The sequence below is a fragment of the Pygoscelis adeliae genome, unplaced genomic scaffold, assembly GCF_000699105.1.
Source record: "Pygoscelis adeliae isolate BGI_AS28 unplaced genomic scaffold, ASM69910v1 Scaffold75, whole genome shotgun sequence".
Lineage (NCBI taxonomy): Eukaryota > Metazoa > Chordata > Aves > Sphenisciformes > Spheniscidae > Pygoscelis > Pygoscelis adeliae.
In genome coordinates this window covers 3,554,800-3,569,919 of record NW_008824772.1, presented here as the reverse complement: position 1 = coordinate 3,569,919, position 15,120 = coordinate 3,554,800, and the positions used below count along the sequence as shown (strand labels likewise).

The 15,120-nt window shown below is 42.7% G+C and overlaps 1 protein-coding gene across 1 annotated transcript in view; it reads left to right on the top strand.

Moving 5' to 3' along the window:
• The first annotated feature begins 2,251 nt into the window (after window positions 1-2,251).
• The window catches only part of TOM1L1 (target of myb1 (chicken)-like 1), a 68,814-nt gene continuing 55,945 nt past the window's right edge, over window positions 2,252-15,120 (top strand). Inside the window, exon 1 of the mRNA XM_009323720.1 lies at window positions 2,252-2,318. Coding sequence (XP_009321995.1) covers window positions 2,296-2,318 — 23 coding nt within the window. The 5' untranslated portion in view covers window positions 2,252-2,295. The remainder of the gene's footprint in view (window positions 2,319-15,120) is intronic.

Sequence of the window (15,120 nt, the reverse complement as noted above, 5' to 3'; positions counted from 1 at the left end):
GGGACGACACTTAAGATATTGTCAGCATGTGGCTTGCAAAATGCTTTAGGGCATTAGTGGGAAAAGATGCTTGCACATATAAAATATTAATTGGCCTTTGTTTTTAATAAACCTGATTACTCTAAGGGAATGAATAACATTTGTTATAATGTGACTAAGTTTGTCATATGTCCTGGTTTCAGCTGGGATAGAGTTAATTTTCCTCCTAGTAGCTGGTACAGTGCTGTGCTTTGGATTTAGCATCAGAATAATGTTGATAACACACTGATGTTTTAGTTGTTGCTGAGCAGTGCTTACACTAGTCAAGGACTCTTCAGCTTCCCATGCCCTGCCAGCGAGAAGCTGGGAGGGGGCAGAGCCAGGACAGCTGACCCAAACTGGCCCAAGGGCTATTCCATACCATGGGACGTCATGCTCAGTATATAAACCGGGGGGAGTTGGCTGGGGGGTGGTGACTGCTGCTTTGGGACTGGCTGGGCATCAGGTGGTGAGCAATTGCATTGTGCATCACTTGCTTTGTATATTATTATTATTGTTATTGTTATTATTGTTATTATTTTACTTTATTTTATTTCAATTATTAAACTGTCTTTATCTCAACCCATGAGTTTTCTCACTTTTACTCTTCCTATTCTCTCCCCCATCCTACCGGGGCAGGGAGAGTGAGCGAGCGGCTGGGTGGTGCTCAGTTCCCAGCTTGGGTTCAACCACAACATCATATTTCCTGAATTAATTTTATAAGTATTTGTCTTATCCCTCACCTGAATTAGGAGACCAGCTGGATATTGTATAAAATCAGTATTTCTGTAATATTCAAATTACTGTACCAGTATTTCTACAGATGATGCAATATATAAAAAAAATAATAATTCTCAGAAAGCTATTTATTCAACAAACCTAAGCCCAAATTCCACAGAGACTTAGGTGTACACTTAACATTTCTCAGGGGAGTAATCCTATTGGATTCGATGTCAATATTTGCGTGAGCAAATGTTAACACGTTTAGGGCTTTCTCCTTTTCTGATACCTATTTACATAATACTAACCTTGAATTAATTAGATGACTGATTCTTTGAAATTTTTCTTTATTTCCTCCTCTGAGCTGACTGAGACTAGCTGAGCTGTGATTTGGGTTGGTTGGCTGTGATAGCTTAGCTGTGATCTTGCTGGTTTGTATCGGGATAAACATACAAACACTTCTAACAAAAACGCTTGCATGAGGGGGTTTTTTTGTTTGGTTTTGGTTGGTTGTTTTTTTTTTGTAAAAGCTCACCTGGAAAGGCAGGTAAGCCATTAATTTGCCTTTGGTTGAACAAAGGATAAGGTGTTCTCCCCTCCTTTATCTGGCTTTCCTAGCGCACATACTCTGCAGTGGAGACATTCTCTCCCCATATAGGTTTTGCATCCTACCTTAAGCCTTGATTGTAGAATTTATCCTATAGCAATAATGAAAGTTGGATTTTGGTTGTCTTTCTCTGAAATTCCTTTTCTTGAGTACTGGCAAGAAGTGAGATGATATAGCAGGGTGACCGGTGGAGACGGGTTTGAGGACACAGTGATCAAAATGATCATGGCAGTAAAAAAGCAGGAGGATATTGATATCATCTGACTTCCAGTACCTGAGGCTGCAGCTTCGTAACTGCTTTAGGGCCATCTAAACACAAGCTGCTACTGAGCCGTCGCCTCCCTTGTGCCAGGGCTGGCACCTGGGTGCTTGTGTGGGCGACTCAGCCCAGGAGCCATCCGAGAAGAAATCAATTAAAAATTTTCAAAAAGTAGAAACAACGGGGTTGGCTTACAACAGGCATGAAAATACACCCCAGGTCAGGCTGAACCACTGTCTGAAGTGGCCTGAAGGCCACAGTCTATGTAGGACCCGGACTCCCAACTTTGCACGCTCTGAATTGTATCCAAGTCAAATAACAGAAGTAGATGGTGTGAGGCCCCTTTTCACTACAGTTAATGTACCTGGGCTCCCTTTATAGTTCATGAAGACAGGATCCTGCACTTCGGAGGCTGGTCAGAGCAAAAGCTTAATTTAGCTGCTCAGACTTATCACCTGGGAGGGCCTCTCTTTCTTTATTAACCGTAAAGAGGAGCCTAGGGAGTTTAACCTCACCAGGCCGGCAGTAGCCCTTATGAATCCCCACGATCTCTGCATTGCCTCAACTGATGATTTTTTTTTTCTTTTTTCTGTGTCTTGCTACAGCACAGTCACTATTTGTAATCAAAATAACGCCCTTGGGAACTGCAACAAGTTCTTGCAAGACTTAATACCAGGGATGTAATGGAGATATGCAACCACAGCACATGAACAGGTACAAGAAAGGAAAAAAACCTAGCCGTGCTACTATGACCATGCTATTTACTCTCTGCATTGTTGTTTGGATGTGAATATGAAAGATATTTATTATGCCCGTCAGCAAATATTGTTCTTGTCAATATTTAAGAGTGTATCAGCTATGGATTAGCAGTATTCATTCTCTCTGGAATAATGTTTTCTGTTCTCACTGGAGAGCCTTCAAAAAGAAGATTTTTAACCTTTGCAAGCGGCTTTTTCTACCCTTTTGCCTCCCATGAGAGTAAAAGAGTGTCTGAGATTTGATTAAATCTTTGTGCGGGAAACTCAGGGGCAGCCAAAACACCACGCGGCTGCTAGAACAAATTAATCTTTGGTGTAAATCCACATTTCTGGAAAAGGCCTGTTAGCAGAATCCTGTCGTGGAAGTCCTTAATTATCCCGTAGAAGGTCTGTCTCCTCTATAAAATTACAGGTCTTTAAAATGTACAATGGAATTGCGCTGTTGGGTATCTGACCCACCCCACGATATGATGGTCCTCAGTGGTGTGACCCCCATGCACTAAGGAATGGTGTCTGTCTGAAGCGTCCATGGTATTCTTAACGTCAGCCTCCAAAATTAATGCTGTCTTGAAAACAAGAAGAAAAAAACCCAGAATCTCCAGTGTTAACTGCAGACCAGTGTCTTCAGTTTTCTTTCTTATTTACACTTTCAATGCTGCATTTGAAGGGGAATTAAATATAAAATATATCTTGTTATTTAGCCAACACTTCAGTATGCCAGTGTTAACAGCAAAATACTGCTCAGGAAAGTGCTTGTCTGGATGTGTGTGTGTGAACTCTTGCCCAACCTGTACAGGTGTGGAGATAGTTTGGGAGAAATAACAGTAATTTCCCTCACAGTTTCATTCCAGTGGTTTATTTCTACAATGCTATAAGCTTCTTCAGGGGGATCTGAAGAGCCAGATTTATAAAGGGAATGGATAATTTCATTACAAAAAGACAAAACTAGCATTATGCATGTTAAGTTAAGGGTAAACAAATCTCATGCTTCAGGGCACAAAATGATTTCCTACTGGGCTCAGGAAAGATGTTTTTCTCCATGTAAAGCATTGTATGGTTGGCTAGACATATTACTAAGGGGTTTATTTATTCTTTTGCTGCCCTCTGAAGCATCAGTTTAGGAAGCTTCGTTTTAGGTTATGCTAGAGGCAGGATGCCAGACGTTGTTATAATTTTACTTAGCATCAAGAGCATGCGCTATAAACTTCCTGCTCCAGCGGACCTGGGATGCCTGCAGATGCATAATGGAGTCCCTCAAAAGCAGGCCAGACTCTCCAACCATGTAATCCAGTATTGGTGGGTACATACAAGGGTGGAGCTGCTACTTCCTTGTGCTCAGGAAGAAAGATGTAGGATTCATCTAATCCATTTTCCTACAATAATACTATCTCCTGCTTCTAGCGTGCAAGCAGTTACTGTAGATACATAAGATTCCCAAGATGTGTTATCAGGGGAGTGGTATTCAACCATGCCACGGGGTCTGCCAGGCAGGCACACCTAAATACCCCAAACCAGCTCCCATAGATGGAGCGTGCAGAGTTTTGGGTCAATCTTTTCAGCTGAGGGCCAGGAGCATCCTGCCTGCTCTGTGCAGGGCAAGCGCCTGTAGCTGCTACCCAAGAACTCCTACACACTACCTGGATTCGTGCTCTGCCCCTCCTTCTGTGCCAGCAGTAATGCAGCCTGTGACTTTAGCACAAAGATGGGTGGACATAAAAGCAACTTTGAAAGTTCCCACAAGAACTGCCTTTGTATTTGATGCCTGGAGTCAGTTTCCTTTACGGAAATAGAAAGAGAGAGAAATAATTCTAAGAGCCTTGGTAGTTTTGGCTTCTAAGTGGGCAGCCTACATCATTTGGTAGAAACAGAAGGAATCTGAATCTGTGACTGCAGAGAAAGCCACAGGAATTTAGATGTATGCAGTCAGGAAATTCACTGACAGGAAAGGAAAAGCTTTCAGTTAAAGCATTCCCATATACCATCTGAGCTCAAATTCCGTTCGTGTGTTTGTCGTGCTTGTTTGGTAGACGTCACCTCTTCTCTCCGTGCCTGTATTTTGCATCTGTAAAATGAGGGTGACAACACCACCTTTGCCCAATTTAGGATGCAAGCTGCTATGGCCCGGGGCAGTTGCTTTATACAGAGCTAACACAATATTTAGTATAAATAGCCACAATGCTTTCCAGACATAAATGATCTTGTTGAGAACAAGGCTGAAACATTTTTTCCCCATTTAAAATGTCTGGGTTTTTCTTCTGTCTGTCATTTCCTCTTCTCTCTAGCCTGACTGTTATGATTTTGAAACCTCTGACAGTTCCATGAGTTAATTGCAACCATCAGACTGGGTACAGCTATTTTATAATGATCTGAATTAATCTGCTGGGGGAGGGGAGGTCTGCCTGTAGATCACTAGCGTTTCATTTGGGTGACGGATGATGAGTTTGACAGCTCCGTGTCTCAGGGTCTGCCACGGTGAGGATCAATCGCGTTGAGCTGTAATTGCAGCCTTTAAGATAAAACCACTTTTCACGAGGGGGCCAGGGACATCTCCATTACTGCAATCTCGCTGCAATCATGCCACCGTCCTGCGACTCAGCCAAGGCTATCTCTTCTCTGCACCCGTTCCTGCAACGGGGTCACTCAGGCTATGGCTGCATGACAACTGGAGTAGTGAACACAGCTCTTGTAGGTATGCCTGGGCTACTTTGGGTGAAAAACAGCATTTATGGCAACCTAAACTTTACTGCTAGCCATCTGAGTTTGTGGAGGAGCTTGGGCAGTGATGGGACATCAGCCCATGCTGAAATCTATGCTGACATATTTTTATGTAGACCGGTTAGATTAAAGCAAGCTCATGTGCATCTGGGTGTTCACCCCTTATAGCCTGACGTAAATGTTTTTGTTCTCCGCATCTCCATTACCACTGCAGGAGTCTTCCAAGGGCCATGTGGACATATTTGGCTTGTGCAGGGATCGGGAGGAGAGTCTGTTTGTTCTGGACCCCTGGCGTAGGAGGAGAGGATGTCCTTTGGCATGAGGGTATTGCAGAATGATGAGGAAGATGTTTCCTCATGCAGATGATGACTGGGGGATTTAATACTGTCCATTTCCAACTGTTTGCTTTATAGTTATCCCCACGTTCCACTTGCTGCACAGCAGAACTGGGATGGTCTGGAACTGGAAAGGATTTGGCTTGAGAATGGGAAATTCAGCTGCATGTAACAGGATTTGCATGCTACAAAGGGAGGTGGCCATGAAGTAAGATCAACAGCTGCTTTATTGTGAGGCTGCTAGTGGCTGGAAGAGACGCCTTGTTTGAAGGTTAAATGGGTTACCTTTTTTATTTGAAATACATGTATATTCTGCTTGAGGCACTTTTGTTATCATAAAACTACATATATTTTTTTCTAGAGAAGGTAGAAAGCTATAATTTCCTGAAATTCAAAACTTGAAGAGCAGCAGATTGCAATTTCAGGGGCATCTTGTCCTTAATAGATACAAATATTGCATCTCCATTGAGAATTGCTCTTCAAATTAGAAATTCAACCCTTAATCTTTCAATCAAACAGCACTAAATAAAAACAGCATTTAACTTTTGCTGTCACTCTTCCTTGAAATACAACATAAAAAGGAGAAACTGTGTTGCTGGAGCCTACTCCAGAAATTCCATGTTACTTTGTCAAAGCCTTTTAACGTTGTAACATGAGCTTCTGAATTGCAAATAGCTGGGCTTAGAAGTAATTAAAGAATTCCTACAACACTTCAACCAAGGACCTCAACACCCTGCACAAATGGTACTTTAAGTAGGAAATTGAGGAACAGGCGACAAGGTCACCCTCAGAGGAGCTGTATTATCACTTGCAGTGCAGCTGAGGCCACAGACCCCACCAAGACTGGAACATCGTAGAGCACAGCATGATATAAGCACCAACTAAAAAACAGTTCCTGCCTTGAGGACCTTGCAGTCCACACTGACAGCAGGACACGGGGGAATTCCAGTCGCCAGTTTGTAGGCGGGAAAGTGAAGCGCACGGCAAAACTCACGCTGTGAATCTATAGCAGGAATTGTGCTTTCCTCGTGAAATTACTGGCGTGTTAATCACAAGATCTTGTTTGTTCCCTCTGCTTGTGGTACAACTCTTCTGTATGAAAGCGGGGAACTTTTAGCCTCCAGAAAATCAGCTCCCTGCGTATGGGATTAAAGGTATCCATCAGTAGATGTCGATATGTCAGCTAGCTGTCTAGGCAAACTTTATAATCAATTGTGGGAACTGGGGACTTGTAAATTTATCTCATCTTACTCTTTGCTACTAGACTGGACTCCATAGCAAAAACTTCCAAGTGAGGTTCCCTTCACAACTGCTGTAAGCTGACTTAGAGTTCAGGTTTTCCAAGAGGCATTCATTCCTGCACAAGGCCCCTCGCTTTTTGAGGCCATGCGTTTTCCCATTACTAGCAGTGGGAGGTCCTCGCAGTTCTTGGCATGAACCAGGAGGCTTTCACTCCTTCTCTTAGTAGCTCCTGTTCAGGAATACGAGGTAATGTCTTCTCCACAGTGGTAGAATGAGGCCATAAATGCAGCAGATGTGCCCATCAGGAAATAACTTAAATGCATGGAAATATCAGAAATACAGATGTGGAAGGGTGGTTACGGTGAGAGCTCTGCAAATCTTCAGATGTTCCAGCTGCTGCAATAGCTCCTGCAGTTTTGCCACAGCAGAGTAAGTTAAATCAGCTCTTTATGAGCTGCTTTATGCCACAAATCAGGGAGGAACTTGGAGAGGTGCAGAGACAAGAGTTGCTGTGAACTTGTCTGCCTTCAGCATAGCTTGGACAGAGGAGAAAATTGACTGAATACATTTTATCCTTTATCATGTAATGCTGTGCTGGATTTTTTTGCATGGAGTTAGTTCAGTACCCAAGAAAAATCAGCTCTGAGATGCAAATGTCTCCCAACGTAAAAATTTACCAGAAGGGGGAGGGAAATCATTAGGTCAGAAACAACTCCTGTCTTTTTCTTCTGCCAAATTTTGACAATAAAGGATTCTTGCAGGAGATGTCAAACCAAATTTGTATTTGACTTCATTTTGCAACCATATGGAGAATGCTCGGTGTATGATAGGAGTTGTCTGGAAAATGCTATTCCTGGAGGATTAGGAAGCAATGAGCAGTTGTGCCAGGTGGCACATTCGGAGGACGTTTGCTACCTGCTAATGTGGATTGCTTGAGGAGTCCGTCCCGGGCAGGCAGGACGGCTGCTGGGAGGGCAGGCGGGTTTGCAGCCCAGCACTGGGCTCTGTGACAGTGTAGAAAGCTTTGTTTCTTGGTTGTTTTTTTCCCATATTTCCGCCCAGTTAAAATAACAATGAACAAAGCAAGTGGTTTTGAAATACTTGCCACAGGATCAGCGTTGTAAGAAGCAGCGCAGGCAGCTTTTTATTAATAAAGGAAAAGCTGTCACGAGTAGAGTGTGACTGATGCAGGGTAAAGACCCGCTCCCCAGATTTCCAACCAAGGACAGGGTGAGTTCTCAAAACCTATACGTGCAGTCACAACAGGGAGCGTTCAAATTTTATTTTTTTTTTTTCAGATGACTTCACAGGTGAGTTACAAAAAACTGCCATTAGAAGTCGGGCCGGCCTCTGCAGTGAGGCCTGCCACACGCGAGAGGTCTCCAGGCAAGGTCAGGCACAGTCACGCTCTCTGGCTCTCCATAAACATCACTGTATTTCTGCAGTCTGAGTCCATAGGCCTTACCGTGGGCCCATCTTTAAGCTCCGTGGGGCAGGACTGGCCTCAGCAGGGCCGTAGCTTCTGACCTCCTCCTCTAACAAGTGTATTTATGGATTTCTGCTTTTCCTTAACATGATTTTAAAAAGTTAAGTCCCTCCAGGGAAGCAGCTGTTGAGTTGAAACTGTTGAAAGGAACCCTTTCTTCTAGTTTGTAAGTACCCACGGTAATAGCTATTTCTTGTTAGCACTGAGAGCTTAAATTAGTGTGGTCTGGATCCTTCTGGGGCTCACACATCATCAAAAGCATTTCTTCTGTGCTCTAATTTTTCCTTCTTCAGTATCAGTACCAAGAAGAGACAGCATAACTGCGGGCCACGTAATAGGCTCTGTGGGCAGACGGATATAGCATCTTTTGTTTTGTTATTGGCAAGGAGAATCAAGCTGAGATCTGATTTCCGAAATGGAAAAGTTGTTGGCCTGTCTGAAGATTTACGAAACAAAATACCCAAAGAAAAATTAGATGGTTCCTTTGCTCATTTCTTCCTGACTGCTCATCCAGTTCATTCTTGCTGTTGTAATCCCTTCGAAGTGCTCTGTTATCTCCACCGGTGTCTGCAGAAAGTCCCGGTGCTGCTCACGAGAGCCCTGAGGGTGTTTGTGGGGAATGGGATAGCTACCCCTGCTTCCCCCCGTGCCAGCAGCTGCCAAGCAAACTTCCCACAAAGAGTTTTTGCAAAATCAGGAGGAATTCTTTGTCAGTGGCAACGAACTGAAGAAAAACAGCCCCAAAAAGAACCTTTTATCTGAACTCCCTCTTACTCTGCTGGTTTAGGGCAGAGAAACCAGAGCTTGGATGTTCTGGCTAGAGGCACGGAAATTTATTACATCTGCCGTGTACTGCAAGTGCAATTTTCTGGGAATCTGCTGCACGCTGAAAACAGCTCCATCTTGGTTTTGCTCCAAATGTATTGAGAGAAACCCACTGTGCTTTGTCATTGTAGTTACTCCTGCATCTCACCATCTAAAAATAATTTAAGCTGAAAGGATATGAATTTTGTTTGTGCATGGAAAAAAACATAATGCTTTCAGCTACTGTGATTTTTGGGAAACAAAGATGACAATAACTTAGAAAGTTCAGTCTGCCTGTGTTATCTATGGATTCAAGAAATGTTTAAAGCAAGGAAATTTAGAGTCATTTTTCCCATAACTTACACCTAAACAAGTGAAGTCAAAGACAAGTATAAATCAGTGCAGAACTGTACCAAAGCAAGTAGTTTAGGAAAACAGAAGAGACTGGCAATTGTCTCAAAGAGAAAATGGCTTTAGATTTAAATTCAGTAACAGAAGTTGGTGGGAGTCATGGTGGAAAGCTTGTAGTTTTGTTTTAAGCCTCTGTTCTTTTTTCTTTTTCTTCACCACTGTAGCAACTCTTTAGGAAGCAATATACACTGTAGATGAAGCTTGCTGAACTGGAGAATGGAGTATTTCCCTGGTGTCTCTGAAAAACTATGGAACAAATTGGACTGGGTATGACAAGCTGCACGGTGTTATTTTAGTTGCTGTAGATAACTGAATTTCTCCTTCTAGGCATTAAGTGTCACTAGTTCATGTATTAAGAGTCAGATCCTGCTGGCGGCCACAGGAGTGCGAGTGTGGAGGATCTCCAGTGGAGAACTCAGCGGTGACCGGAGAAACTCAGGATTTATCGCTGTGCCATCCCGAGCAGGGGCTGCCTCTCAGGGCTCGTACATGAGCAAACGTGGCAGTTTGTAGCCAAGCAAAAACTTCATTTACGCTTCAAGGCTATGTGCATCCTCAACGGTTTATACAGACGTAATTTATTTGTACAGGTCCATCACGGTGATAGAGGCAAAGGGCCAGATTTTCCATTGTCCTGGACCAGAGCAGTTTGTTGGTTAAGTGATGCTCTTGTGATTTAGTTTCGCGTGTGCTGCTTTTTCTCTACATGTGTTATGAATTGTGCAGCTTCTCCAATACTTGTCTGTGTACTAGAAAAAGCGGGTTATTGTGCTTGGGCAGGAGAGAGCCTAGTGACTTTGAGCCAGGGCTGATATTAAAGACATCTGGGCTCTTTTCCTGCTGCTGCCATTGATTTCTGGTGTGACCTTGAGCAAGTAATTCCGCACATTGGTCTGAGCAAGCCTATGGGGATGCTGCAAGCCAGCTCCAAAAACAGCAGCAAGAGAGCAGTGCAAGGGTAACGGGGCTAATTAGCCCTGGTTTTTTAGACCTGAGTAGTGCCTTGACATAGTACCGTGCAGTGGGCAAAACTGCTTGCGGCAGCTATTAGACACAAGCACATATTCCCTAAAACTGTTTTCACCATGCTCCATTGCACAGTGCAGACATGTCCTTAATCTCTTTGTAGCTCAATACCAGGTTGTTCTGCTCATCTTCTGGTTTGTTATGAGGGGAAAGTAAAAGGGTAGTTAAGTGTGTCGCAAACGAGCGTGCGGGGGAGTTAACAGAAATACACAGTAAGATGTACCAGAGAACAACTCCCTGCCCCACTGTTTAAACTCGGCTCTCTGAGGACAAAAGGCTCAGGGACCATATTGGAAGCAAGACAGGACATACGTGAGCAGTACTTTGAAAATTAATTAAAATAATTCACAGAAAGCCCCTTGGCCATATTTATAATCACACCATTGGTCTGTTATAGCAGCGACAGTGTTTAAAAGGCAACACATGTTTACTTGTGCTTAATAGTTGCCTCCAGCAATTTACATCTGCTAATGCAAAAATGGATAAACCTGTCTCGCAAATACTGGTGACAAAACCTGGCATCAACTTCTTATTTAGTACCTAAACACATGCAAGATTTTATGAATCGAGAACAGTGTATGCCATATCCAAACACGGACTGCAGTAAGAGTGTAGCCAAATTTTTTCTTTATTGCACCTTGAAGTACTATTTCATTAGTGGAGGAAAGAACAAATTTGGTTTTTATCTCTTCCTTTACGTTGAATTAAATCAGGTACTTTTAAATTATGGACCTGAAATTACCAACACTTTGGACTCATGCGGTTTCCCATTAAATGTGCTAATACTGAATTATGTAACGTGTATTATTTCAGGTGGATTAATACATCAAATCTGTCTGCATTCATTTAGTATCTCCTTAACAGTGTAAATGTATTTGATCTGGAGAAGATTTATATATTTCATGTGTAATGGTGAGATGGCGAAATTTCTTGGATCTTTCACATACATTTGTGTCTCTCAGAACGATGAAGGTCAAATAGAAGTTACTGCCACATCTCTCACCAAATAGCAATTGAGTGCAAAATTAAATATTTGCTACCAGAACCTACCACAAAAGTTAGCTCTGTGTACAGTGTTCAGATAGGACTGTTTGCTCTGCTCTTGAATTTGTTTTAAGGGTGGGCTGTTGTTTGAATTTTTTTATCCGCTGGACTGTGAGAATTTCAGTTCATAGTTAATAAGAAGACTTGGTCTCTAATTAATTGTAGTTTTTGTGATCATATGTATTAGGCTAAAAATAGCTTCTAATTTAAAATTCAAAGAAGGCCTTAATAATATATAAAGTGCAGTCCTGACTAATTTCATCTGTAAATAATGCAGAGAGCTCACGTGTAAGCAAGAGCTTACCCCCTGGACGTATGCTAACTCAAGCGCAAGCATGGAGAGTGAACACGTGAGTCCATTCTCTTTTTGGGTGATCATCTGATTTTCCTGAACTACCTCCAAATGTGAGCGTCTGTTTTTGTACAAGACCACGAAGAACGTGGCCCACAGGTATTAAAGCACGTGCAAGCGTTGGGACAGCCCTGGGGCCTGTGCATTGCATCACGTTGGTAAATGCATGCTCGGTGAGGAAGGTGGAGGAGCTTGCATGTTCCCTGAGCTTAGAAAATGTCGGGTTTACATGATGGTTAGATGCCAATGCCAGAAATTGGGGGAGCAGCAAAACAGGAATGAGTTTTGCAAAGGTTTATACTTTGTTTGTCTTTATTAACTGCTGCTGTTGAAACTTTTAACAGCCGCTCTGGAAATTGGGCAGACAACAGGGAAAAGCGGCAAGGACCATAATCTTCTGAAGGACGCCATAAAGATGAAACTAAAACTCCCACTGAATTACCTTTCTCCTATATGCACACATTATAATAGAATTAGTAATTCCCATGATTCACCAAAATGACAGTTTCTTGCCCAGCCTAATTTAATGGGGTGGTTGTTCTCTGCCAAGGGCTGCCATCTAAAACACTGAATTTATGAGCTAGCTCACTAACTGAAACTCTGTAAGCTCCCATTTTTTAAAGCAAAGATCCTTGAATAATCTAGGCTGGTTCTCTCACGTTTGGTGAGAGAAGGTGGAGAGGAGGAGTGGTGGAGAGGTAAACTGAGTTGCATAGAGTAGACCTGCAGAAATGTTTCTGACATGAATATCCTTCTAATAACCAGTACAGCCATCACTACGATATCGAGGCATCAGGGAACTGTATTATTTTTCATTTCTGTCTATAAGAATTTAATCAAAAAGCCACTGGAACTTATTTCTTTCCTCTGAAGGACTTCCACCAGGTGCTGTTAGCCCAGCTTTCTCTCCAGGTCTGTTACAGTGTTATAAAAGACTGATGAGAAGAGGGAATTTTCCTACTAAAATGAGAATAAATAATCATTTTTCACGCTGTAAGACCTGCTCATACAAATGGGATACTGCTACAATACAAAGAAAAATTGCTTCATGTTAATGCTTTGGTCACCAAGTCCAAATTACCTCTGGAAGTTGCAGGTTGAGGCCCGTCCTCCAGGTGCTTTCTTGGGCCGAGCTCGCGAGCTCAGCGTGCCAGATAGAGAACGAAGCTATTTCCTTTTTGCACTTGCAGGACTCTAATGGCTGCTAATGGAATAAGCAGCATAACAGCCAGGGTTGTAAAAGCCAAACGTAGCTTCAATTTTAGCAAAGATTGAAGTTGTTAGCGCACGTGCTTGTGCCCTCCACTGTTGAGCAGTAAAACAGGGTAAAGGGTTGGACCGCCGGGAAGGCGAAGGGTGCTTTCCAGGAGCCCGGGGAGGCTCCCCTGGGAACCTGCATCCCTGGGGTTTGAATAGGGGCAGGGGCTCTCAAGGGTCAATTAAAGGAATTTTGCAGCAATGTTCCTATAATAGCAGGGAATTGGATTCAGTGACTCAAGAGGCTCCACCTATTTCCCATCTCTGGGATTGCTAAAGGGACTGAGCCACAGTCAACCTCTTGCCCTTGGTTCCTGGCCGGCTGCAGACTTTGAGAGATCCTGAATACAGGATTCCAGCCCAGACTGTCAGAGGTATTTCAGCAACACAACAAGCTGTTGAGATATTCAATATAATGAACTTTGTCACTCTAATGGCCACACCATAAAATGAGAACAGATTCAAACAGCATTTTTTCCAGAGGAGATAGGTCTTAGATTTAGCTGAGATCATCATCTGGTTGACAAGGAGCTCCTTTAAAGTAGGTTAATATCTGTTAGATCACTGGAGATGCAGGTAGAGAGTTGTGCAGGGAAAATCTGGCAAATTATCTTTTTCAAGAAGCAGAGCCATTTCTTACTTCTTATGATTTTTTTCTGGCCTGTTCATAATACCTCCACTGCTGGAGCATATCCACCTATTGCTGAATAGATAAGCACACTTTATACTGTGCTTTCGCAGAAAGAGCACAATGTTAACCCAGGAACTGAGAATGAGGCTGTGGTCTTTGTAACAACGCCTTAATTTTTATTTTGCAGTAAATATATGTCCTAGAAATTGATTAAATTTTAAAGCATGTTCTTTTATAGTCCACAAACGTACAGCCAACATAAAATCTAATTGTGCTAACACTGCATCTATTGTGACACAGTAAAGCCCTTACACTATGTATTGCATTCAGAATTGTATGTGGGACTTGACTGAACTCAAGGTTTAGTGAAATCGTTAACCATGAAAGAAAGGAAAATGGAAATGAAAGGCATGGGTTGTCCTTCCCACCTGCCAGATGCTGGTCAGTCCGCTTCTCTGTACCGTGGCATCCCCACCAGGAAAATGGTACAAGGTATCTGACCTCATATGAATATGTGGTACAAGTACAAAATATTGACATAAAAGTACTACTTATCAGGAGTGTTGTATCTAAGAGGGACTGTGAATTCTTCATGATTTATGCCTGTGTTACGATTTATAGCTTGCCACGTCACATGGACACTTTGCTGTTGATGATGAGTAGACTGAGACTGCAATATATGAGAAAGCTGTATCTGAACATCTTCTGTACATTAAGCGGAAGGCCAAAATAGCGTACGTCCCAATGCTGCTGCTTTCAAATACCAGCTCTCTTCTTATTCTAGAGCAGCAAAGACAGCTTTGCAGTGTCCTCCAGCTGAATATGATATGCAGGGCAAGACCCATTCTGTCAGTAGGATGCAGTATATGGAATTCTCCCTTGTCCTCCAAAGAATTTTATGTCCCTTGGAAAGTCCCACTGAGAGACTGTAGGGTCCAGGAACCTGGCATGAAGCTCCTCTGCTGCATTGCTATTGCTGAGCTGTAGCATAAAATTTGAAATAGGATAATCTTTCTATAATCGTCTTAGCTGCAGGAGACGTTGGGGAAGGTTACATTGATGTACTGAACGAATATGGAGTCAAGAGACAAATGACATGGGCACCGACTCCTACATCATTATTTTAAAATAATTGAACCAGGAACATTCCTCTCCCTGTCTTTTATCTGCTTATACAGCAAGTGTATGAGAGAGACAAAGGAATTCCTCCGACCGTGCCGCAAAACAGACTCTCATGTGTACTTATTGGTGATGGCTCCAGCGAGCAGACGAGGCTGCCTAGCTGGGTTGCACAGAGATGGATAAACTCCCTCCTCTCGGAGCAAATAGCTACTTTGCTGCAAGTGTGCTGAGAAGCACACAAGTATAAAGCTGCTGTTGTCAGCTTTATGTTGTCTCACATAAAGTCTTTTGTTCCAGAAATGTTACATAAAAAGGCCAGACCATAAATTTATA